This window comes from Phyllopteryx taeniolatus, chromosome 1 (genome assembly GCF_024500385.1).
Source record: "Phyllopteryx taeniolatus isolate TA_2022b chromosome 1, UOR_Ptae_1.2, whole genome shotgun sequence".
In the NCBI taxonomy this organism is placed as follows: domain Eukaryota; kingdom Metazoa; phylum Chordata; class Actinopteri; order Syngnathiformes; family Syngnathidae; genus Phyllopteryx; species Phyllopteryx taeniolatus.
Window position 1 is genome coordinate 4,107,364 of NC_084502.1, and position 27,553 is coordinate 4,134,916.

General features: G+C 42.2%; 1 protein-coding gene across 2 annotated transcripts in view; it reads right to left on the minus strand.

Moving 5' to 3' along the window:
- Positions 1 to 299: 299 nt before the first annotated feature.
- slc2a4rg (SLC2A4 regulator) overlaps positions 300 to 27,553 on the minus strand; it is a 39,564-nt gene continuing 12,310 nt past the window's right edge. Inside the window, exons 3-8 of one of the 2 annotated variants that reach the window (XM_061757446.1) lie at positions 14,690 to 14,790; positions 12,950 to 13,194; positions 9,562 to 9,662; positions 6,633 to 6,906; positions 2,262 to 2,392; positions 300 to 1,780 (exon numbers count right to left, since the gene is read on the minus strand). In XM_061757446.1, coding sequence (XP_061613430.1) covers positions 1,669 to 1,780; positions 2,262 to 2,392; positions 6,633 to 6,906; positions 9,562 to 9,662; positions 12,950 to 13,194; positions 14,690 to 14,790 — 964 coding nt within the window. In that variant the 3' untranslated portion in view covers positions 300 to 1,668. The remainder of the gene's footprint in view (positions 1,781 to 2,261; positions 2,393 to 6,632; positions 6,907 to 9,561; positions 9,663 to 12,949; positions 13,195 to 14,689; positions 14,791 to 27,553) is intronic. The other variant, XM_061757539.1, reaches the window with a different exon arrangement.

Below are 27,553 nucleotides of genomic sequence, written 5' to 3' on the forward strand. Positions count from 1 at the left end.
GGGATGTTGCTGTGTTCCCAATTAACCAATCACCTTCAAAATACTGTTAAATGGGAGCATCGGCACACACCTACCACCATTCAAAGTGCCTATGATTGATTGTGGCGTTTTGATTGTGGCAAAGTGCCTATGATTGATCCGAAATTAAGGTAAGATGTTCTGGTAGGCTTTTTTTTTTTTTGCTTTCTAGCAGAAGCCTGAAGGTTTTGTACTAACATTGACAGTTATTTGGATTTGGTGTTATGTTTGCCCCAAACATATCTTTTGGGATTATAGCCCAACATGGTTTCATCTGACCAGAAAACATCTTCCCACATGCATTTGGTAGACTTCAAGAGTGTTTTTTTTTTCCTTTCTAAGTCAGTTGCCCAGACATATGAACAAGGAGAGTGTTGTCACACTAAACAGCCAGTACTTGCCAGAAATTCCTGCAGCTCCTTCAATATTGCTGTTGTTTATTTTTACTTTTCTTTTCAATTGAGTTGTACAGGTTATACTTCTGAATCCTGGTGAGGAAAAAAACGTTTGAAATGACTGCTTTTGGTCTCATTTTTTAATATCACAAAAACCTGTCATTTGAACAGGGGTGTGTAGACTTTTTATATCCACTGTACGTAAGTCAGATGGGGTTGTGGAGGGCACGGGGGGATTCCAAAGGACATATATGTATAATTTATGGTGACGAAAAAATATTTTCTGAGAATCTCAGAACATCAGCTGTCAAATGAAAAAAACAAAAACAAATGAACAACAGAGCTTTTCTGCCTCAACTCACTTTTACAACAATGACAACATGAAAGCAAGAAAGACAAAATATTCAACGAGTTGTAATCCTGCCGATTGCACAGTGCAACTGCTAGTTGCTTCAGCACGTCCATGCTGAAAATAAACTCTCAATAGGAAACATATCCGCTCTCTCAGGCTTACAGTGATACTCGTAAAAGTCGACTCGTTTCTTCAAGGTGCATATCCCTAGGTTAAAGAGGAGGAGGGGAGTAGGGTATATATATCATATACTGTGTACATCTCTCAAGCGCATTTTTTGGAAAGTCAAGGGGGGGGGGAACTTTTTTTTGTACCACGTTGCATGAGGGTTTTGTGCATCGCTGCAAAATGTGAAGACAAATGTCTAGCTGGCGGCAATGAAAGACTGAATAGGCAGGCGGAAGATGCGCGTCGTGTCGCGTCGCATCAGTGCCCAGTAAGGCTGCAGGAAACAACCATGAAAGGACGTGGCTGCAACTTAACGGTGGCTTTGCTGTCATTTTAACAGTGACACTGATGTGCTACGGAGGTCTTTTGAACCAGTCAACAATAGCTTATGCTAGCGATGCTGCTATCATCACCAACTGACTATACCAAAATATTTTTAGTCTTACATATTGAGTGGAAAAAAAGTGTAAAATCAAAAATATAATCTCCAAGTTCCGAATTCATGTGACGTTTCTGTCCCCCACCCCATTATTTGTCGACAGTGAGCGATTGAAAAAGTTTCAGTCTTAAGAAAAAAAGCAGCAGAAAGTACATTTTTCTCTCTTTTTTTTCTGTTTGGAAAGAGTAAAGAGCAAAGTCAAACCTCCCGCTGCTCTGCAGGAGGCAGCACTGAGAACAAGAAGCCTGCTCCAGCGTCTTGCCGGCGAAGGGGGGAGTAAAAGGAGAAAGGGGGTCTTAGTCGGTGAATCTCTGGCAGGCCTTCTTCCAGCGACAGGCCGTGCACCACATCTCCTTCTTCTCCATGCCGTACACCTTTCGGCACTTCTTGGCCTCCCCACGGGGTTTCCTTGGTGAAAGCACATGCGAAAGCATAGAAGCAATATCATTAATTGTTAAATAAAATGTATGTATTCATTTTTGCATTTTGTATTTATCCCACAATATATAATAACAATAATATAATTATTGTGTATAAATTGTTCACTGATTTATTGTTAGTAATAAGATATTAAAGTGAGCATGAATTACTGTTTTATGATTACAATGAACTATTTTACTTAAAATTAAATTTATTTTAAAATTATTATTTTATCCTTTAAAATCACTTTTTTCCCCACATATTTTAAATAAACATTTTGACTTGTTTTGTGTGTGTGTGCACGCGCATACATGTGCAAAAACATGCAAATAAAAATAGAGTTAAGTATAAAGAAGTTCTCCTTGCAGGACAAATGCTCTCTTCTGTAGGAACAACGCCCAGGGGTCCCAATACATTTGTCTATCAATTGTTTTAAATACAATGGCAGGAAGAGCACTTTGCTGCGTACCTGTTTCCTGGCGCTGATTTAGGCGCAGGCATTATTAAAGCGTGGTTTTTGTTAACGGTGCCGTTTGTGTTGGATGCCGGCTGCCGCTTTTCCCCGATGCTCACTGTGCGCACCTGAGTCACACCGGGCCCCTGCGCATGCAAGAAGACATAAACACAACTTGATTCCATATGGTTACTGGCAACTTCAGAACAAACTACATTACACTGAGTTTGAAACTCTAACAAGACAGAAAGATGAAAATAGACAACTACAATAACTAAGGCTGGATTTACATTGCATGGTTCTAATGATGGCCCCCCTCTGGAGCCAGTCATGGAGGTGGGGCACGAAGGCGAGCGCCTGGTGGCCGGGCCTCCAACCATGGGGCCCGGCCGGGCATTGCACGAAAGGGTAACTTGGGGTCCCCTTTCCCATGGGCTCACCACCTGTGGGAGGGCCATAGGGGTCGGGTGCAGTGCGAGCTGGGCGGTGGCCGAAGGCAGGGAACCTTGGCGATCAGATCTCCGGCTACAGAAGCTGGCTCTAGGGATGTGGAATGTCACGTCTCTGTCAGGGAAGGAGCCCAAGCTGGTGTGTGAGGTCGAGAAGTTCCAACTAGATATAGTTGGACTCGCCTCCACGCACATCTTGGGCTTTGTTACCAGTCATCTCGAGAGGGGTTGGACTCTTTTCCACTCTGGAGTTGCCCACGGTGAGAGGCACCGAGCAGGTGTGGATATACTTATTGCCCCCCGGCTCGGCGCCTGTACGTTGGGGTTCACCCCGGTGGACGAGAGGGTAGCCTCCCTCCGCCTTCGGGTGGGGGGGACGGGTCCTGACTGTTGTTTGTGCCTATGCAGCAAACAGCAGTTCAGAGTACTCACCCTTATTGGAGTCCTTGGAGGGGGTGCTGGAGAGCGTTCCCGCTGGGGACTCCATCGTTCTGCTGGGGACTCCATCGTTCTGCTGGGGGACTTCAATGCTCACGTGGGCAATGACAGTGAGACCTGGAAGGGTGTGATTGGGAGGAACGGCCCCCCCCCCCCCGATCAGAACCGAGCGGTGTTCTGTTATTGGACTTCTGTGCTCATCACGGATTGTCCATAACGAACACCATGTTCAAGCATAAGGGTGTCCACACGTGCACTTGGCACAAGGACACCATAGATCGCAGTTCGATGATTGACTTTGTGGTCGTGTCATCGGACTTGCGGCCGCATGTCTTGGACACTCGTCTGAAGAGAGGGGCGGAGCTGTCAACTGATCACCACCTGGTGGTGAGTTGGCTCCGATGGTGGGGGAAGATGCCGGTCCGACATGGCAGGCCCAAACGTATTGGGCTGGGAACGTCTGGCAGAATCCCCTGTTTCAACTCCAACGGTGAGGGATGCCGTCAAGCTGAAGAAGGAGTCCTATCGGTCCGTTTTGGCCTGTGGGACTCCTGAGGCAGCTGATGGGTACCGGCTGGCCAAGCGGAATGCGGCTTTGGTGGTCGGTGGGAGGAGTTTGGTGAGGCCATGGAGAAAGACTTCCGGACGGCTTCAAGGAAAGCAGGAAAGGAGGGGGAAGCAGTGCACCATCAACAGTGTGTATCGTGGGGATGGGCGCTGCTGACCTCGACTCGGGACTTTGTGAGCCGGTGGGGAGAATACTTTGAAGACCTTCTCAATTCCACCGACAGGCCTTCCCATGAGGAAGCAGAGACTGGGGTATCTGAGGCGTGCTCTCCTATCTCTGGGGTTGAGGTCACCGAGGTGGTTAAAAAGCTCCTCGGGGGTGGATGAGGTTCGCCCAGAGTTCCTAAAGGCTCTGGATGTTGTGGGGCTGTCTTGGTTGACACGCCTCTGCAACATCCCATGGACATCGGGGACAGTGCCTCTGGATTGGCATACTGGGGTGGTGGTCTCCCTTTTTAAGAAGGGGGACCGGAGGGTGTGTTCCAACTACAGGGGGATCACACTCCTCAGCCTCCCTGGTAAGGTCTATTCAGGGGTGCTGGAGAAGAGGGTCCGTCGGGAAGTCGAATCTCAGATTCAGGAGGAGTAGTGTGGTTTTCGTCCTGGCTGTGGAACAGTGGACCAGCTCTACACACTTGGCAGGGTCCTCGAGGGTGCATGGCAGTTCGCCCAACCAGTCTACATGTGTTTTGTGGACTTGGAGAAGGCGTTCGACCGTGTGCCTCGAGGAGTCCTGTGTGGGGTGCTTCGGGAGTATGGGGTACCGAACCCCCTGATACGGGGCTGTTCGCTCCCTGTACGACCGGAGTCAGAGTTTGGTCCGCATATCCGGCAGTAGTCAGACTCGTTTCTGGTGAGGGTTGGACTCCGCCAAGGTTGCCCTTTGTCACCGATTCTGTTCATAACTTTTATGAACAGAATTTCTAGGCGCAGCCGAGGCGTAGAGGGGGTCCGGTTTGGTGACCTCAGTATTGAATCTATGCTTTTTGCTGATGATGTGGTTCTGTTGGCTTCATCAAGCCGTGACCTCCAACTCTCACTGGAGCAGTTCGCAGCCGAGTGTGTGAAGCGGCTGGGATGAGAATCAGCACCTCCAAATCTGAGACCATGGTCCTCAGTCGGAAAAGGGTGACGTGCCCTCTCCAGGTCGGGGATGAGATCCTGCCCCAAGTGGAGGAGTTCAAGTATCTTGGGGTCTTGTTCACGAGTGAGGGAAGAATGGAACGGGAGATCAACAGGCGGATCGGTGCAGCGCCTGCAGTGATGCAGACTTTGTATCGGTCCGTTGTGGTAAAGAAGGAGCTCAGCGGAAAGGCGAAGCTCTCAATTTACCGGTCGATTTATGTTCCTATCCTCACCTATGGTCACAAGCTGTGGGTCGTGACCGAAAGAACAAGATCCCGGATACAAGCGGCCGAAATGAGTTTCCTCCGCAGGGTTTCCGGGCTCCCCCTTAGAGAGAGGGTGAGAAGCTCAGTCATCCGCGAGGAGTAGAGTAGAGCCGCTGCTCCTTCACATCGAGAGGAGCCAGATGAGGTGGCTGGGGCATCTGATTCGGATACCTCCCAGACGCCTCCCTGGTGAGGTCTTCCAGGCACGACCCCGGGGACGACCCAGGACATGCTGGAGAGACTACGTCTTTCAGCTGGCCTGGGAAGGCCTCGGGATCCCCCCGGAAGAGCTGGATGAAGTGGCTGGGAAGAGGAAAGTCTGGCCGTCCCTGCTAAAGCTATTGCCCCCATGACCAGAGCTCGGATAAGCGGTAGAAAATGGATGGATGGATGGGTTCTAATGATACAATTCAGATGTTTTTTTTGGGGGGGGTTGCGCCGAAGGGTAAGAATTCGGATATGGCATCGTGAATAGAGAGGAAAAAAACCTGCATGGAATGGGATATCTTCAGATTGGAATCAGGCCTCTTGCATATTTAAAAATCCAATATGAATTGGAATATGTGGTAGTCAATATGAACTTGAAGCTGTAAATACACACAGTCATTGCCAACTGTGGGCCTGTGAAGCCCTTTGAAAGTCTTGTGATTAAGGGCTATACAAATAATGTAAACTTGCCTTGTTTGATGAAGTATAAACGCATAAATAAACCTGTTGTGGACAGTGAAGTAATGCTGAGCTTACCTCGACATTACTGGTCAGTCCCCACGTGTTTCTTTTTTAAGTTTTTTTTTTTAAATTTTTGGCCAATATCAAGTGTTGAAAATGGCTTGCCGTTTCTAACAATGCAATGTTAATGGCTCAACAAACATGCAGTTTTTTGGGGTTCCCCGAAAAGTGATAATTTAGTTTCCAACCGACACCAGTGATATAAAGAGCCACTGTGATCTGTAAAGGAACAACTGATTTATGATCGTGTTGATATTGCGTTCATTTTTATTTCATATTTTTCATATATTTTCAAGATAATAATCAATCCTGTAAATGTGACTATTTTACGAACGTACTTGTAATTATTTGCACCAAAAGAATGGGAACATTTTGAAATAGTTGGCCCACTTGATATCAAATTGGGGTGAATGTGGCCTGAATTAAAATGAGTCTGGCACTCCTGTTCTCTCTCTTTCTTTTTCTGTGTGTTGTGCAACACAAAACATACAGCAGAGTGAAGTTGATTTTACCCTTGAGGGAATAAAATCAGTCTAAAAAATAAAATAAAATAAAAAAATACAGACTTGGAGTTCATTCTCTGTGTGAACTTTGGTTGATATTTACAGGAAACTTTCTTCACTTCACAAGTCGGGTAAAGCCTCCCACGCCGTTGAGCTATAGTTGACCTAAGACCTTTTTTTCCCCCACGCTGATCTCCAAAACCGCCTCAGCTCAGTGCAAAACGTTTGCAAAATTCGATAGGATTCTTTCTGTGGGTTTGAGTGTGTGTGAACATGCGTGTCCACTTTCCATTTGGCAGCGCGACTTACCTGGTAGGCATGGTCAGTGCGGATGTGGCAGAGCGTGGAGGGTGCAGATTGGCTGAGCAGTGTCGGGGCGTGGCTCAGCGCCCCATTCATGTTGATGTGCTCCGAGTGAGGGACGTCAGCGAGCGGCGGCGGGAAGATGGGCGGGGGGCCGGCCGTGGTGGGCGAGGTGGGCGTGAGGCTGGACAAGCCCTCCGTCAGGCTGTCCATGTTGACCTCGATCTCTGAGTAGTAGAAGTCCTCCTCTCCGTCACTGTAGTCTGAGTCACTGTTACGCCTGAAAGGAGGCCACGGACGACTCATTAGGAATAGTCAAGACACTATTTAGAAAACAGACCAAAAAATAATAATAATAATACCAATTTTTTTTTAAATAATAACTTTTTAAAAACTTTTCTTTTTGCAAAATAATCATTTTTAACAACAAAAATATAACTATATATCTAAATAGATGTGACGGTTTCTTGTCTTGTCTAAGATATTTCAGTGCCTGTGCGTACTCTACCTTTATAAGGTAGAGCCTTATCCTTTAAACATAACCTTAAGCCTAATCTAAACCCAATTCTACACAATAAAATTGTGTCTAATTAATACAGCAGTAAAAACGAGCATTATTATCTGTTTAAAGGTAAAATTTGTGATTTGTGCTCTGAATCGTAGGGCTGTGTAAAAAAAAAAAAAAAAAACATCGGCTAACTTGGTTAAGTCGTCCACAAAAATTGGTTGATGCAAAATGTCTTCCTTGAAGCAATCTTTTTTTTTTTAATAAAATCATGTTTCCACTGGGCGGCACGGTGAACGAGTGGTTAGAGCGTCTGCCTCACAGTTCTGAGGACTGGGGTTCAATCCACAGCCCCGCCTGTGTAGAGTTTGCATGTTCTCCCCGTGCCTGCGTGGGTTTTCTCCGGGCACTGCGGTTTCCTCCCACATCCCAAAAACATGCGTGGTAGGTTAATTGAAGTCTCTAAATTGCCCCTAGGTGTGAATGTGAGTGCGAATGGTTGTTTGTTTATGTGTGCCCTGCGATTGGCTGGCAACCAGTTCAGGGTGTACCCCGCCTCCTGCCCGATGATAGCTGGGATAGGCTCCAGCACGCCCGCGACCCTTGTGAGGATAAGCGGCTCAGAAAATGGATGGATATTTCCACTGCCCGGAACCATTTGGCCACTGTCCATGTTTCCCGCAAGGACATTTGTTGCAGACGGACGCACTGTTGGACATGTGAAAAACATTAGCAAAAACGACAGAGGAGCGTCTGTAAGTGATTTTTATGACAGTTTTAGAAGTGTATGAATGAGCTGAATGGTAGTTACTGTTTTGTTTTGTTTTTTATCTAAAATGGTCATCGCTCACACGCTAATGCTAATTGTGTATGCTAACCGTTTAGCAAAGGCTGAGTTTGTTGTCTCAAATTGTGTACAGAATTTATACCATACACTTAGTACCAGCATATGCAGTTTAAAGATAGAAGTCCAGCCCTCATAAATGAGAATAAAATGCATGTTAGTAGTAAAAAAATACAAAATAAAGATAGATTTTTTTGTGGGGGGGGGGGGCGATTACTAGGGTACTCCACGAAATATCTATAGGATAATCGATTCTAAAAAGATTCGATCGTGATAGCCCTACTGAATTGCAATACATGTTGCAGCTGCCAAGTTGTGACCACTGTTATTATGCTTCCTGCCAGCAAGTGGCAGTAGAAGGCTGTAAGCAAGCAGGATATTCATCAGGACGCCACACCGAAATGATCAATTTTACACAATACATATCATTATTTGTGGGTTCCCGTTGTTTCACATGTGATGTGATGATAAGTAAATGGTAAATTGCTGCATCTTCGCTAAGGCGCGATATAAATCAAAGCTATTATTTCTGACAGTGGTACTATATTATGGTCATGGAGTGGCCTAGTAGTCAGTCTCCAGACCTCAACCCAATAGAAAACCTGCAACCTGTATGAAGCTAAAGCTTTGAGTTTCTGAGTGGCAGCCAAGAAATTTGAAGAATTTATAAAGTTTCAGTCAAGAGGAGTTGGCCAAAATGCTTGATGAACAACTTCAAGAAACGTCTTGTCGCTGTGCTTGCCAACGAGGGTTTCTCCACCAAGAACAAACTCCTGTGTTGCTCGGGATTAAATGCTTACTGTATTTCACTCAATAAAATACACTGTTTTGTTTTTTATGCATTTTTGATTGACATTCTATCTATTACCATAATCCATAAATAACCATAAATATTAGACAATTCTTTTGTGAGTCAACTTACATATTCAGCAGGGGATCACATAACTACTTCCCCCACTGTATAGTAGTATATATAGTAAAGGTGCGACAAGCAATCAACAGATTAATTGACAACCATTTTGATAATCTATTAATCGTTTCGAGACATTGACTGTAGAGACCCTTTAACTTATAATTGCCAAAAGATTTCAGCCTCTTAACAGTAATGATTTCTCAGATTTCTGTAGTGCTCAATTTCCCTCCAACATCAGCTGTTACTTTGGAAAACAATGACCAACATTTTTGGCCTATTTTCTATGATAAGGACCAGGCCAGCACAAGCAACATATCTTGGGGGACAGGGCCTTCGCCATTGCCGCCCGCACCCTTTGGAACTCTTTCCACAACCACCCCCCATTCAGGCCTCTGACTAATCACAATAATAAAAAAAAAAAAACTATTAAAAACTAACCACTTTCAATTAGCATTTAACCTGTGTTAACCCATCGACCATTTTACCTGTCTATTTTTGTCTGTTTTTGTTGTTTTATCTGCTTGAAAAGGGTCGGAGTTTTATGAAAAGCGCTATATAAAACTGATGAATTATTATTATTAGTAGTAGTAGTGTTAACCATCCATCCATCCGTTTTGTCGCGGGTGTGCTGTGCCGTTACTGTTGAGAGGCTGAACTCAGAGGACCAACTCACCCCAGGTGGACGGTGCGGATGTGTCGCTGAATTCCTGAGGAAGTGCTGAGGACCTTTTCACAGTTCTTCCACAAGCACTTGAACATCACCTTCATGGAGTTCTGAAAGAGACACGCAAAGTCAGAACGCCACCTAAATGCAGCATGAAAACAGCACGGTTCCCTTTAACACTATTCATTTACGTCATCAGCAATCTTTGCGTTGGCTCATTAGCAGGCCCCTGATGAGATTTCAATGAGAGGATATGATCCATGACGCTGCCAGATTCTCTAACTGGCAGCCTCAGCAGAAAGGACTTTGAAGCGTATTGAATGCTACCCTACGGGGGTCCGCCACTTAAGACTATTAGAACAGCCAGCTGCTGAAACAGACCTTTTAAATGAAAAGATCAGATAAATGCAGTCTGTTATCCTCTTTCATATCCTGAAAATGAGAAGAATAAATTCACTTTGCTGACTATCCAATCTGTCTTTTAAAAAAAAAAAAAAATTTAAAGTGCAGGTGTCCATTATATGGACAAATGCATTTGATTTAGGCCAGCAGTTATCGAATATTTTTAGGATAGAGTAGGGCTGCACAATAATGGCCAAAATAATAATCACGATCATTTTGATCAATATTGTAATCACGATTATTCCTCAGGTTAGGGGGGAAATTTTTTTATTTTTATTACACTACTTCTTAAAAAACAATATGTAGAAGTTTTCAGTTCAAAATGAATCTCTAAATAAGAACAAATGATAGATAATCATTTAAAAAAATAAACTTTAGCTAGGGCTAACTGAATAAATATGCTATTACAAAGTGCAATCACGAATTGCAACTTAATGAAAGCAAATACAAGTTTATTCATAGAAGGCAATAACATTAGGCTGTAAGCACTCACTTTTCATTTGAAAATCCCCACTGTCAATATAGTAAATTGCCAAGGACAGTACGTCTCCGTTGTTCTGCTTGACCGCTGGTCAGTCGTGCACAATCACAAACAGCAAAGAACTCGACAGTTGTGATTTCCCTATCTATTTGCGTTTTTACATTGCGGTCAGGCCAGCTGAAAAATTGAAGTCAAGGCAGCCGCTCTTAACGATTGTTAAGAGTGTCTTACCGCGCCATGCTACCTCGCCGCCAACGTGCTGAGAGGTCCAACTTAAAAATAAAAGCTCCACAAAATTTTGCTGAATCGCACATTAGCTTTGTTTATGTCCAACTGCCGTGATCACTTTCTTCTGAAAAGCAGCGGAGTAACTTGCCCTTGTCCTCGATAGAATTTTTTTAACTTGGGAGATATGCTGCGTGAAGCGGCCGTACAAGAAATAAATCTGCAATCTGGTTAATAGGCTAAACCCGATGCCGATCAATGGACGCGGTAGCAACAGATATCAATATGGCGGCCCCCACGAAAACGTCATGATTCTCAGGTGACCAAATTTACTGTAATTAATATATATATATGTGTGTGTGTGTGTGTGTGTGTATATATGTGTGTATATATATGTGTGTGTATATATATCCATCCATCCATTTTCTGAGCCGCTTCTCCTCACTAGGGACGCGGGCGTGCTGGAGCCTATCCCAGCTATCATCGGGCAAGATATATACATATATATATATATATATATATATATATATATATATATATATATATATATATATATATATACACATGGCACGGTGAACGAATGGTTAGCACATCTGCCTCACAGTTCTGACGAGGTTGATTGAAGACTCTAAATTATGTGTGAATGTGAGGGCGAATGGTTGTTTATTTATATGTCCCCTGCGATTGGCTGGCGACCAGTTCAGGGTGTACCCTGCCTCTCGCCCAAAGATAGCTGGGATAGGCTCCGGCACACCCGCGACCCTAGTGAGGATGAGCGGTACAGGAAATGGATGGATGGATATATATATATATATACACACACACACACACATTTGTAACATTAGACATTACATATCACATTGGAATGAAAGTCAAGCTTTTCCACAACCCCTAGGTACCAGTATATGTCTAAACAATGTGACAAGTTTTTTTCCCTTTTCCTTATCCCTATGTGTTATCGACTTTTGAAGATGTTTTTTTTTTTCGGGGGGTGGGAGGTGCATATTAACACTAGAAATAACAGAAGCGCCATTTTGGACCTTGCTCTGTGCACTGTGACACTGGGAGTATATTGCAACCCCATATTGATTAACGCATTGAGTAAGAGGTGTGTCCCAATACTTATGTCCATAAGGTAGATAAGTTCCCATTTAGATAAAGGGCTCCATAAAACTCAGGGGCTAGTTGTGTGAACATGGGAAGAGGAGAACGTTTGGTTTTCTATTAATTTCCTCACTTGCGAGTGGGGGTCTTGGCAGCTGTCCCGTGAGCAGGCACAGACCTGCACTGGCACTAATGAAAGACGGTGGGTGTGTACTCTCGGTGCCTTTCACCAGCCCCTGGAGAAAAAGGTGTCCGTGATGAGAGGGTGAGGAGGGGGCGAGGCCAGTTTGTGTGTCAACAGTTAACTCCTACACTGCTCTAATCTGTTACTCACTGGTGCTCCAGTGTTTCCAATGGCGCGTTTAAAAGGTACTCATAAAAACGCGGCAGCAAGGCTCTTAAGTCCAATAAACACAACTCACCTAATTCCTAGAGGGTTTGTCTTGCATTAACACGGTTACGCTAAGGTCGGCCACAGCCACGTTTAACAAGCTCCTTAACTCTCTGCCAAGAAAGGAATCAAAGCAAGAGTTACACTTCCAGGCCTGACGTTGAAATACTTGTCATCACCTTTCTTTGCAACCTACATGCTTTGATAAAACATTTCCCTTGAAACATTTATTCAATAGTTTGTGCATCACAACACACTTTTACTGCTTCCCCGCTCCAATGAGGGTGAGTAGTTTACTCCCACAGATTGCGCAGCGTACTGTATATGTACACTCCTCCGACAATACGTCGCCAGAGGAAATATTGAGTTTCATTTTGCCACATGCTGTTACTTTGTGCTTCAATCCTTATACGCCTCGACATCCTGACAATCCTCATTTATATGCATCGCATAAACCTTCTGTAACGTCTGCTTGCACGCCACATCTGTCTTTTCTCTCGTTCACACTCAAGCAGAGCAGCTCACTGCGAAAAGGACGGCTGTCAAAGTAAAGAATTAATTAATTATTCCACTTAAAAAGGTTAGAAAAGGAGAAGTGAAAGAGCGGAAGCCATCTCCCTTATACAGCATGTTCCAAAACTACATGATGTTCACTTTTTTGAGGGGTTTCTTTGTTTAAGTGGCACAATGTCCTCTTGTTACTCAATGTAGTTCATAATCTGGGTGGTCAGAATTCAACCAAAAATTTCTACCAAAATTAGCAGGACATGAACGCCACATACACACGGCCCCACCTTTCGTTTCCGAGGTATGGGGTCCTCAAACATGAAATGCGTGCTCTCTGCGACATCCTCGCTGATGTCGTCTCCCTGGGACGAGAGCAGGAAGTTCTTGTTGGCATCGTTGGACAGAGGTGGGGATGGCGTGGAGGGCACCGATTGGTCACTGGCATCCCAGCTCCAGTTGCCGCTGGTGGAGCTGCTGTAGCTGGCTGACAGCGCCTCCTTCCAAGCCCTAATTGCTGGCTCTGGAACTGCAGCTGACAGGATACACACTGGGTTGAGCTAACATTGCACATGCACGGATTTAGCTGAAATGATCATTTCAGAGTAGTGATTCTCAATTGGTGGGTCGCGGACTTGTTATGGGCGGATTGCGGACGCGTTATTAGAAATCTCTGTCATCAAATAACTCGGCTAAGTCGACTTCCAAAATAGGTCGAGGCAAAACAAACGCCCGGAACCATGCGCCGCCGGAACCCATGTTTCAGACGGACATTTATTGCAGACGCACGTAGTGTTGGGCCAGTGTAAGTGATTTCTCAGACACTGTTAGATGTGTAGTGTACATGATCACGATTAAAATTCAATTAATTGCGCAGGCCTAACTCACAGGTATTCTGCAAAGAACCACTAATATTACTGTGAGTTACTGAGGAGCTGAGACTGTCTTGATGTAAAGTATATATGTATGCCTGTATTATACTGGCGGCACGGTGAACGACTGGTTAGAGCGTCTGCCTCACAGTTCAGAGGACCGGGGTTCAATCCCCGGCCCTGCCTGTGTGGAGTTTACGTGTTCTCCCCGTGCCTGCGTGGGTTTTCTCCGGGTACTCCGGTTTCCTCCCACCTCCCAAAAATATGCATGGTAGGTTAATTGACAACTCTAAATTGCCCGTAGGTGTGAATCTGAGTGCGAATGGTTGTTTGTTAGTATGTGCCCTGCGATTGGCTGGCAACCAGTTCAGGGTGTACCCCGCCTCTCGCCCGAAGATAGCTGGAATAGGCTCCAGCACGCCCTAGTGAGGATGAGCAGAATGGAGGAGGAATGAATATATGGGGAGGCTGGTACAGATTCATGGCATTTCAATTCATTTCAATGGGGAAAGCTGATTTGCAATACAAGTCTTTTTAAGTATGAGCAGTAACGAAATAAATTAAACTCGTATCTCGAGGCACCACTGTGTTTCATGAACTATATTTGGAACATTGTATATATACCCCAGTGTTGCATATTGTAATATGCCTCAGAACTACTAAAAGTATGAAATTAATGTGAAAATTTCAATTATACTGGAACGCCATGCAAACTTCCACGCAGCAGTGTTTCACTGCTGCGGTTTTGTGTGTCAAGCTAAAGGCCGTCCGTCCAAACCTAAAGCATACTCTGCCAAGGGTGAATTGCAATTTCAAACACGACGTATTAAATAAAACGTCTTTGTCCCACTGGGTATCATCTCGTCAGTCGGGGTGCCACAGAGCATGTGTACGCCTCCATCTTGACTCATTGGGAGCAAAGAGCCTTGGTTAAGTTGAGCTCAAACGCATTAAAAAAAAGAGAGAGAACAAAAGCTGCCAGGACTTTGACCGTCTGACAGGGTTGTCATGGCGATGGCAAGCGCAGCAAAAGAGAACTATGGTGATAAGGTCGCGACTGAACAGTTGGCATGGCGCGTGAGTCAGTATTCGGTATGATAGGAGATTTTCTTGCGGGTGCATGCAGTGTCACCAAAGCGGAGGAGGACGTGGCGTTACCTGTTGTCGTGGAGGACGGGCACAGCACCAGCGGGGACGTGGACAGCGATGTCAGGACGGCAGCGGCCATCACCTCCTTATCAGCGTGACCTGAGGGCTTCCTGCGAAACACACACGGAGGCAAACCAGGTTTAGGTGTCGTTTTAAACTTTCTTGATATGACTGCCTAATAGAGTAAGCAGGCTCTGAGACCAATACAGAGCTGGAAGCAAACAACAGCCCCAGAACAGACAAGAGATATGTAATTACAAGAGAAAGAGATGCTGGTCCCAAACAAACAATCCCCCACCCACTCCTGTCTTCCAGCTCAGTTACATGCTGAACAGTCAACCCACGACTTAAACTGTATTTACCCTGTCCACTTGGACAAGCCCAACAAACTTTAAACTCAAACGCACTTTATGCATGCTCACAGTCCACCACTACAGAGCTTTGGTAGTCAAACACACACACACGGACACACAACCAGTTCTTTTTGCACTTTTCAACTCACTTCCTGTTGTCCTTGAAAGCAAAATATGGGGGAAGATATATTTAAGGCTGGGCCGAGAATTCCTCTAAAAATGCACGCACGCGTGCACACACACAGACACACGCTCACTCACGTACACACATGCACGCACACAGAGATGTGTTTATTAAGTCAGTTGTAGAAACAGACTCTTAAAGCGCCATACAGTCACCATGTGGTTTACATACTACACTACATCTTAGAAATTCCACATTTGAACCTAAACGACCACAACACAGAAGCACACCGACAAGCCAGAATCTCCACACGTTCTGCAGCTTTAAGAGATCCACGTCCCGCCCCCGGACTTCTCTGCTCCAGAACCAGAGTAAACTGGTTTGAGGCATTCTGTCAGCCAAGCCCTAAGCCCTGGCCCAGATTCACTACGAGTCTCTGTGCAAACATACAAAAACTTCACTATGGACTCCGCAAACACAAGCACAAGCACACAGGCTGTAAATCAAGCAAGCAAACGTGCACATGACCGAGCACACGGCGGCCGGTGAGACTCGTCTGTGTCCTTTAAAGTTTCTGAAAGTTTTAAAAGTATGAGTCCCCCCGTAGATGAGAAAGCGTTTCACGAGGGCCGAACGATCGTGTATGAACAAGGAGAGGAACTAATAATACCATAAGTGAATCCCAGGGGAGAGTAACGCACATGCACACACATGTACACGTTCTCTCACTACAGAGGCAGAAATAACCCCGTCTGGACGTGAGATAAAGAGATAACAAGATTAGTCGTGTCCTGTTTCAGTGGTTGGCCTTGTTCTCGGTACCAAATGGGGCGAAGCGAGGACAAGCTTTTTATACAGCCTGTTTTTTTGTTTTGTTTTTTAGAATTCTTGTTTACACCATGGAGAACATGTTGACATATTGACTCCGGAATGTAACACACTGCACTTGCCATCCTTCAAAATGTATATCAAGGCCTTGTGCTGCTTCTCAAAGTCTCGTTTGAACTGCAGCTGGCGTGTAAAAGTTGTGTACCAATACTACTGACAGCCCTGCATGCTTTTGGCGTGCGTATTTCAGTGGACCAGAGTTGAGGAAATCACACACACAGACCTATTCGAGAATTCCAGGGCAAATCTGGTTGTATCTTATTATGAGAGGATGCCGAAGCGTTATTTTGCACCAAGGTATGTCCTGATTTAGCATCCCAAAAGAGGCCGTCAACAAAGTTGCACTTTGTGTGCACTGGACGTCTGTCTGCGAGTATATTTAGAACTAAGGGTGTTTATATAGGGAAGCAGCATTTATGCCAGGTATAACACATGATGAAATGACAACATTAAATTCACTATACCACCCTACGTTTGCTGCAAATTAACCTGCCGTGCCGTGTGGTTTACTGTGCTGTGGTGAAGCTGTCAATTTTACAAGAAGAGTTTTATGAGACAGGCCCCCCCTTAATTATGCTACCTGTGTGTGTGTGCGCGCGCGTGCGTGCGTGCGTGCGTAGACGGTGTGTGTATGCTGTGTCGAAGATTGGCTGATAATTATGACTTTTCATATATTTGTCATTTGGCCAATGTTATTTTGATGTTTAGTTTTTAAATTGATGCATGTTTGTACACTGTTTACTCATTCACCTAAACCGTTCCATAGTATCACCTCACAGAGTGAAGTACAGATCTTTTTCTGTGTGTGAAAATTCTGTTAATTCTGAAGTTAAACGTTTATTCCCCCCCCAATCTCAAAATTTTTTTTGTGATAACATACAGTATTGTTTTTAACTTTGTAAATGATCTGTGCCATTTGGAACTTCACAATAACAAATTTTAATAATTTTGACTGCATGAAGAGTGAGTGAGTGTGATGCAGATGGCCAACTTTGTGGATTATCCTTGTTGCCCTTTTTTGTAGTGAACTGACGAAACATTTAAACTCTCCCCAGAAAAGAAAACATTGGTGTCATCTGCAAACACAAGCTTCATTACATCTAACACCTTACAAATGTCATTGATGTACAGTATAAATTGTTTAGGGCCCAACAGTGACCCTTGATGAACATAACGAACAATATCCAAATAAGATGAAGAAACATCACCCAACTAAACAAACTGTTGTCTCTTTTGTAAAAACCTTTAAAACCAATCTAACACAATGTCTCTAATGCCATACCTTTCCAATTGTTTTAATTAATATAGCAAAGGCTTTCTTAATAGCAATAAATACGGCATGCTTTCCCAGATCAGTAGTGTTTGTTATTTCTTCAATAGCTTCTGTTATTGCCAGTGATGTTGATCTGCCAGATCTGAAACCGTATTGACAGTCGAAGAGTAATTTGTGCTTAGCTAAGAAAATATCTAGTCTATTATTGCATTTTCTTTGGCCATTCTCTATCTTTTACACTCTTTCATCCTAGCTCACCGTCATTGCGCCAGTGGTGCGTGGTTTATTGTAATAAAATTACTCGAGTTATTCGATGAATCACTTTAGCCCTACCTACATTTTGATAAGTCTCTGTGGCTCTGAGGCACTTGGCAGTGGACATGATGCACACACTAGATCTCTCCAGGGAGATACTATAAGTGGTGCTATGACTGTGTTGGTGTTCAGTAACCCCCACCCCCCACACACACACCCATCACCTCCAGCCGTCTGGCAATAGTGAGGGCCTTTGCTGTTGTTAGGGAGAAGACCCTTTTGCCCTTTGCTCTATATTTAACACCACACCTCTGCTGCTCATGTTACCACCCTCGTCGAAATCCCTGGGATCTGCCGGATTTATGGCTCATTGTATTGGAGTTTAAGCCCACTTAAGTTTGAATTTAGGCCAACTGTGAAACACCGGCAAGCAGGTCTCATAATTATAACCTTCTTCATTAGGGATGCATGGCAAAAATACTTATCATCTGTGTTCAGGCTTATCAACTAATGTATCCTCCTTGTAGGCTTATTCCTTCCCAGGCTTTCCTCGCCTGCGCAGGAAAAAAAGTTGATATTCACAGGTGTTTGATTACAATTACACTGCCAACTCTTGGTTTGGCATGCATATTACATCTTATCAGTCACATTTCAAGGCCCGTGTATACAGAGGGATCGTTTTCATGTTGCTGTACACAAACAAATATAACACACATCAGCACCTGTGATATGCACACCACAAATAGATCTTCGTGTTTCCAGTCATTAATGTTTCTCTTAATATTGTATGTATGTCATCAACACCATTCAAGCAGTGTGAGGGGTGGAACAAAGTAGAGTGTGAAGGAAGGCTGATGGAGACGTGAGCTACAAAACCACAAGAGCCCTGTTTGCAAGTGTTGTTCTTTTCAATGATTTTCCTCTTTCCTCAGCCTTTTTTAAAGACTTTCAAAGGAGCTTGTTTGGCTGTTTGATTGTGTGCACTTTATATCAGACAGGCAACATCTCACACAAGGATGTTTAAAAAACATGACTTTTTACCACTTAGGACAAATACAAACCACAGGCTGGTACCACTTAGGACAAATACAAACCACAGGCTGGTACCATAAAGTCCGGCGGGTATTATGAGGTAATGTAGTGACAACTGAAGCAGGGTGGTGTTGATGGCCGACAGCTGCCCTCCCCCCACCACTTACATACCCTCTATTAATAGCGCACGTCTCTCAGTTTGAATCTTACTGCTTCAGTGCATTACGTAATCTCCTGCGTCCTCTGTATGCCTCTCCCTTTCATGCTCTTTCAGTGGGCGCATGGTCATGACAGGCACTGAGGTAGACCACCTCTTCCCTCCATTCAGCCATCCGTACCACCCAGTTTATGACGGGTGATCCGACCTATTCTTCTTTCTAATGATCCTGTTTTGTACAGTATTTCTCGTATCGCCCTCGGTGAGCATCAGGTGGTATTGTCGAGGCGTATGAATGCCATTCGTGCATATTTATGAGTGCCTCATTGTTGTGCAGTCCACACACACGGACGCACACGCTGGCACTTATGTAAGTTCCAGATCTCCAAGCCCCCTAGAGAGGGAGAAGCTGTTGGAGGCAGGACCTGTGTTTCTTTATTGAAGGCCGTCGAGTGTAATGACTATTCACTCCAAGGATGAAAAGCCCTCTCTTTCGCTCTCTCGCTCTTGATCCTCAAATGCAATCTGTGCCTTAAGGCAAAGCACAAACAACGGAGGGCTTTGCTGAAGCGCACTAACAGAAAATTGCGAGCGAGAAAGGCATGATTTCCTCTGTGGTGTGTCCCCATATCTGAATTTTCTGTGATGAACTACATGATTACACACCAAGTTGTCAGACATGCTCAGAATTTCTGTGAGAAGATGCTAACTCAGCTGGGGTTGCACGGTGTACCGGTAATAATAAAGTACGGCGATACCTCGCCGTCAAAAATACCACGTCTTTTCAGTACTGGCATTTTTAAGATTGGCTGTGTGCAGGGTTAGACAGATAGCAAACAACTTTTCCAAATAAGAGGCAAAACGATCTTGGTTCAAGCTGTTTATTTGTCACTTCCAGTAAAAGTTTACTGTAAAAAGCACTGATGCACTTAAATGAAAATTCTTGGGCGTAACCGAAAACTGCGGAAACCAAGGCCGAAAACTGAAAGTGCGAAAGGAAGTATCATGACAAATATTAGTAAAATTGCATATATGGATGTGTACTAACCTCACAATATTTTTTTCATATAAGTCAATACCGATATATATATAACGATATAAAACAAATCCGTTTTTTTTGCTGTCTTAAATATTGCCCGTAACTCTTAACTTTTTGATTGAAATATTCATTTTCGGACAAAAGCTTGTATCACCCAGACCTAATTATAATACCGTATAGTTTGAGCGACCGTCGCAGCTACGAAACAGCGAGACCTCGTCAAAGGCGACCCTGTCGAGCTTCATTCAGAGAAGCGCGCCCTGGCCGCGGTTTTTGCTTGCATCACAACATCCAGTTTCAGCTGTTTTGTTTCATTGACAAAGGTCTTTTGGCCCAAAGCTGAAAATGCACTATTTTTGGCCGTAAATCTTTGATGACCAAATTCTCGGTGCATCCCTGGTAAAAAATAAATAAATAAAAAAAGATTTAAAAAAAGACATGTAAAACAAAGAATTAAACAATGAAAGTCGGCTAGCTTGTGGGGTGGGGTACCAAACTTAACGTGTTGCGTTAACTAATGCACTCTAATATCAAATATAGGAATACTAATGCATACAATTATATTATTATATGAGGCAATTTTTCTACAAATCTTAGCAGCGACAAGAATAATATTATTTTTGTATAATAGTTGAACAGCTGTGTCATTTTCTTTTTTTTTTAATCAAGAGGGAATAAATACAGTATGCCATTTATGTAAAACTACATCATGCATGGTCATGCTGTACCCCGATCTCAAAAAAGTGTGCAACCAACTGAAAAAGTTGATCGCACCAGTGCTACCAATGATGTATAGAGCCTTGTGTTTGATTTTACATTTTAGATTAATTTATTTGTATTTATTTACTTAAGTAAGTAATTGTATTCGTTTATTGAAATGTTTTAATTTATTATAAGATATTCGATAAGGGTTTGTTTAAATTTAACAACACCACTGGATACCCACCATTGCAAATGGAAAGAAACACTACGTGTGTCATGGGCAAGTCATCTTTTGAGCCTGTTTATGGTATTTTTTTAGGGGCAAGCATATAGAACTGAACCGGGAGATTGTGTCATCAAATCAGCCCTCTGAATAGATGCAAGCAGGGGAGGATATTTCACAATTTTGTTATTAATTTCACTCGCCAGAAGGCAGATAGGGACCAGAGTGAATCATAAAACAAACTCTCTGCCATTTTTTAAGAGCTAAAATGGCACAGAGCCCCAAACAGAGTGGTTTATACTCTGCAGCACTCACGTTGCTCCTTATTCTTCCCACTCCCACTCTTGCCTGTACTTGAGATTTGCCCTTTTGCAATTCCAATTCAGAGCAGACCTTCCTTTCCTGTGTTTTGTGAACGCAAACTAGAGCCGCTCCAAAGCCACTCAACTCTACTTACTCCTGTGCAGCCAAATCTGCAGAGCGCCAGCCAGACAGAGAAAGACTTAGGATCCTTTTTTTGTCAAGAGAATGTGAGGGAATGTGAGTGAAGCTCAAACACAAAGGTCAGAAAAGGAAAAAGGGCAGACTTGTGCGTGACACAGTTTCTCACAGCTCTAACAAGATGGAACCTTTGACCATCACTGGGTTTCTTCTTCTGACATAAAAACACAATCCCAAGTTCGAAGAAGATTAAAGGTTGAAGATGGTGAAGTAAAATCAATTTGTCTTTTGACAATCAACCTCGACTAACATTCAATATATTGCAGGCGTCGGGCCAAAACCACCTGTCTAAATGAGTTTTTTTATATTTTTTTCACAAATTGATACTATTGGTCAGTCTCCGCATAGCTCTGTTATTTTTACACATTAATGACTAATATAAAGTGTTCAAAATGGCCTTTTCTCTTCGACGATGCTATGTTAATGGCTCAATAAACATCCTGTTTTTTTGGTTTCCCGTAAAGTGATGGTTTTGCGATACGAGGTTTCCGCCTAACGCCAGCGATATACACTTTTAATTTATGGCATTGTAGAGAGGCAGTAAATAAGACGAGGAGACGAAAACCAGTCATGTCACTTTACTCTCCACATCCAGACTGGATGTTTTAACATCAAACAGCCAACCACACCCTTTGGAGCCAACAAGTCCCTTTGACCTCCTGCCCCACCCTTTAAGATACGTGTCCATGGTGAATGCCTCCCTCTTGTAGGTCACCACAGCATTAGCATTAAGATGTTTTATGATGTCAGGGTGCAGAATGGTGACCTAGTAAAAGACCATTTCTTGGAGTTGAATTTGCCTCAATTTGTTATTTTATAAAGAGTTTATTGTTTGTTATTTTATAAAGACGTTGAATCTAGAATTTTCACGTTCATATTTTACTATTTTTTATTTTACTATTTATTATTTTTATTCCATTTGACGTTCATACTGTGATTTAAAAAATCTGGTCTAAAAAAAAATTAAACGTTACAAAATAGTAATTGAGTAGTTTTTTTTCACTGAGTACTTTCTTACTCAAGCAATTATTTGGAGGAATACTTTTTACTTTTACTTGAGTACAATATTTGGCTACTCTACCCACCAATGCTCACAACCCGAACGAGGAAAAGCAGTATAGAAAATTCTGCAAAGGTTCTGCATCAATCAATGTAGTCACCTCCTCCATGTGTTCTCAGTTAGCCTGAAATATCTTGGATACTGATGAAAAAAATAAAACTATCAATCCAATTTCAAAATGCATTTCATGTATTTCTCTGCATACATCGTCACAATGTGATGTCTCTATACTGTATCAGATGCATTCTGCTGCATTATTGCCGTTGGGGAAATGTCAAATGGTGAAATGAGTTAATATGACAAATGGATGCAATACAAATGGAAACAAGAGCTACAATGGTGTGAATCAGGGATATGAGACGTCTGTGAAGATCTTAAAATCTAAGTCCATCAAACTGGTAGATTTTACTATTCGACAATCCTCCTGTAATGTGATGGCTCCATCTTTGCATGGAATGGTTTGTTGGCCAAAACTGTCTGATCTTAATCTGACATGTTTTCATTTAAAAAAAAAATAATAATAATAAAAAAAACACACAAAAAAAAAAAACCTGGGTGACGACCAGACTGGGGCAGACTGAGTCTGGCAGACACAGTTGGACAGACTTTGTTGAGTTGTGCGAGCAAACTGTTTTCTACCTCTCTACATTCAAGACTCAAGCATCAGTCAAGTGCTGCTATTTGAATGTTGTTTAAAAATAAATAAATAAATAAATAAAAAGTATTTGTAAAAGAGAATGAGTTTGATGAAGGATATCATGTAAATATAATAATATATAATATAATTTTGCTTAAGATAATGAAAATAACACTTTTATAATATAATAAAATCAAAAGATTTAAAAATGATCAAATAATATTTTATAATAAAAAAATAAAATTATATTTTATAATAACACAATTGTTTTAAGTATCAGACATGGGAGTTAAAATCTCAACTCTCTGCCTAAGAACCATGACCACAGTTTAGGGAAGAAGAAAAAAAAACAAGCAAGCAATGAGAAAAACATTATTTATGCTACAAAAAACTCCGTTTGGGCACAGAAATTAGTGTATTATGAGTTGGAGTATAATAGCAAAGACATGCTGATACATTGATTTATAATTCAGTAAAGCTCCACAACAAGCATGTTGTGGAGCATGTTAATAGACATGTTAATAGACCATCTACTATGTTAAAATGTGTTCAATTTTATGTAATAAACAGCTGCATATTGTTCCAACCCAAAAACTCATTTCTTCTGACTTTGCAATTCATGCGTAAGGACATACTGTAAAAAGGACTGCCTGACTGGGGTAAATGCGATCAGAACAAGTGGAAGCATAATGTTGTCAAGGGAGGAGATGGTTAGGTTCAGAAACCTAAAAAAAAAAAAAAAAAAGACCCCACCATGTTAGAAGATTGTAACTGATTGACTAAGCCAAGCATGTGACATAGTCAAAGTCCATGGCACCGCGGGTCCAAGTGCAGGTGCAGCCACATTCCCCATGTAGCCTTAAAGTGAAATCCGAGTCAGAAACAGCTGCTGTCTGCTCATAATCAAATGCACAACAAATAGCTCCTTGCCCACTGAAATAGGATATGCAAGGGGACAAGTGAAATTCTCATTTCACAACGTACATATTCATTTTGACAGCTGAATTCCCAATACATTAGGTGTAATGTTATGACTTAGTTGTTATTTATATCATATTGGGACTGTTATGGAAATGCAGAAAGGCAGAAAATGAATTTTAACATCATCAACACCTTTTAAAGCTACACTTGTCATTATAATTGGGGATTACTGTCATTGATTTTATCTTTATTGCTTTTGTATTGGTACACTCAGAGGATGATCGCAAAATGGAGAAAAACATTTGTGGACTCTGATTGTGCAGAACAAGATATGGGAAGGTCAGATTAATTTTCCAGACAATACTCAAGTGTGCAGATTATTGAATTGTAATGTACAATATGTATGCATGTATGTACAACGTATTAGTAGTACTACTAGTAGTAGAAGTCAGTGTTGTACCTGAACGAGTTCAATTAACGAAAGTTCATGAACTAGTTCATATTTTGGGCGAACATGAATTGAACTTAGTTCATTTCTGCCCAATGAACGTGATTGAGAAGGCATTCATTCTGTCATAAAAGAACGGTTTTTGAACAATACTTCATTTTCAATCAAGAGTGCAAGGTTTTGTGAGGGACTTCCAGGACAAAACCCGTCTGGACACACTATATACGCGAGCCTTCATATGTCAGAGATGAACGCTATATTTGGCAACTGCCCTTTTCATGTCGACATTCGGCAGGCACGTCGCAGCACCCTGTGTGCGCGAAGTGCGTTCAGGGACACTGCGTAAAAACAAATGTGTTCTTTGGTTGTTTTGAAATGCAGTACATCATGAAAAATTAATTACTAGATAAATTGTTATTTGTGCGATCACACTGTCATAATATGGAATTTATTTTGCTTTGTAATATAAGAATAGATTACAATATTTTGACAATATAGATAGCCAGAGCTGCAAAGAATGGACAGTTGTCTGATAGGCAGAGCTGCAAAGAATGGACAATGTCCTTTCACCATCGTTCCTGTCATACTGTGTTGCGTGTTTTAGTTTGCACATTCATGACAAAAGTCCTGTTTTTATTTTAATTCCTAATTTTAAAAAAGAAATTGTTTTTGCAATTGTAGGGTGGAAGCTGTAGCTGACTACTAGTGTGGACTGAATGGGTGGCGACAATGAGGAAACGAAATGCCAGAATTGTAAGCATAATAGCCTGTCAGCAACCATTTTTTGAAAGGTGAACTCAACTTTGAACTAGTTGGCGAAGAAAATTAACTTTCCCAACGCTGGTAGTAGTCATTTACCTTTGGGAGCCATAAATGATTGGAACATTTCTATCACAATTATTAAAAATGTAAAAAGAAAAAGGGATTTTAGCAACTCATCCAATTTTAATGAGCACAGTTGTCTTATGAAGGGATTTCTAGAAGGTCACTCTTGCATCAGGCAAAGCTGATGAATTATAGTGTGCTTCAATGGCGCCTGTTTCCACTGTACACAAACAAAAACAATAAAAATGAGAATATTTGCATTTCTGGATTAAAACCAAGAGTGGGTGGAAGTGGCTGGAATAGAGGGACAATTACCACATTGTGAAAAGTCCTTGGAAGAGCGACAAGTGGCGTTGGGGTTATTTGGGCAGTAAGCAGCACTCGGTCTAGCACACTCGTTGCTTTGTGCTGCGGCATTGTGCTTTTTACTTGTCTCCTGGGCTGCCTGGAATCTTGAGTTTAGGACTCTAATAATTGGCTTGATTTTGAATTTAGTAGATATTCAACAGATGCTCAATACTACAAACACAATTTTGCATGACTGTTCCTTCTGTGTGGGGTGTCTTTACAAATGCCTTCAAATGGTTCATGGCTTGTCATCATCTTTTTCCTGAGGTGTTTAGTAGTCATCAGTCTTTGGGATGTGTAGTGTGAAGTGTGCTTATTTTAACAAGTGCAGGTAGTGTGTAACGCGTTCTAGAGTAAATCTGCTGTGTTTATCAGTAGAATAGATGGTGTTTATGAGCATGGATGATGAAGGTATGTGAAGATCTAAACATCACTATGCAGTGAAAGGGAGGGAGCCCACGCTAATGGCTTCAAACAAAACACGGTGGATGTAAAGCTAGAAACAAACACCGCCCCTAAAATGTCTGTCATTCCAGAGAGATGAGTCATATACCACAAATGTAGCACACATATCACAGTAAATACTGCGTATAGCATCCACATGTGCAAAGTCGTGCTCCTGTGTGGGTTATGACAGTATTGTAAATAGAGTCCAATCTGAGTAAGTATTACGTAGCAAATTCTCTGATGGAATGGCAGATAGGACGAGGTGAGGCGTGCTCTTAGCAAGCCGCTGCTGAATGATGACTTGCTCACAGAATGACAGATTGATTGTGTGAAAAAGACAAATGTGAAGTTAGAAAGTGAAAACGACCTGTAGAGCTGCTGACTGATTATCTCCTTCTGTCCTCTTGCAACCCACTCATTATGCAAGACCTCTTACCCACTCTGTTGTTAAAAATCGCTGTAAAGAAATACAGTGGTACAAGTGACCCAACTTTAGAGTTTTTCAAGATACGAGCCGAGACTCTGGCAATATTTTGTCTTGAGTTGCAAGCATATTTTTGAGTTAGAAGTGCCAAATGTGTGAACAAAAGAGGCTATACGCTTGCTTCAAGCTCTTTATTTCCATTCCCAGTTTTTTTTAATACACATAAAACAAAGAGAATTACACATTGTGTATTTATTTAATATTAAAATGTGTAATTTTTTAATTCATTAATTAATGAATTTATTTATATAACTTACAAACGTCCGCGAGCTAAATGCCAGCACGTGGTGAAAATATCTAGTCAGGCAAACGAAACCAACTATGTTGCGATACTTATAACCTTTTAAGCAATGGATATTTGAGCACAAACTATGCAGCAGCACATGTAGAAAGACAATATAACAATATGCACAGGCATATATTTGTTATCTTCTGCAAAAAAAACGACTAATAATCACAATATTAACTGCATCTTACTTAGTCGTGAAACTCTTCTTCGTGTATGATGTATGTCTGTATTATATAGCCCACTTGTGTGGGTACACCAGAAGGAGCGCAATGTCAATGTGCATTGAAACATGAAATCATGATGCACAGGCCGTTAAAATATTTACATTCTATTTAATTGTGTTATTACTGTATGTTTTCTGTAAAATACAATACAGTACACTGTTTTTTTGCGATTAAAAATGTGTTACAAAAAATTGTGGGGCTGCAACAGATAAATGGCATTTCCATTCGTTTCACTGGGCAAAGAATGAATTAAACACAAACGTAAGTCCCGCACTGCTGTGATGTGTTTTCTACCAATGGGCTCCCCCTGCAGCATTTGTTGACAAAAGAGCCAAGTTTAAAAAAAAAAAAAAAAAAATAGATCTGCATATGCGTAACAACTTAATGTTTCATTTTAGCTTTGTTGGATTAATAGGTTTCACCCCATTGCAACAAAAGACAGCGTGAAACAATTACCACAAACTTTAAAAGTCTTTTTTTTTTTGTCTTTGTCTTGATGTTTAATTCTTAAGACGATGGCGGAAATATATTGTTCCTTTTTAATTTTCGTTTTTCGGAATGAGACTCGTATTGTTCAGGGAGCTTCATCTCTGGATTTGAGTAGGATTTTAACCAGCAGGACACTCAAACAAAGAAGTAGAAC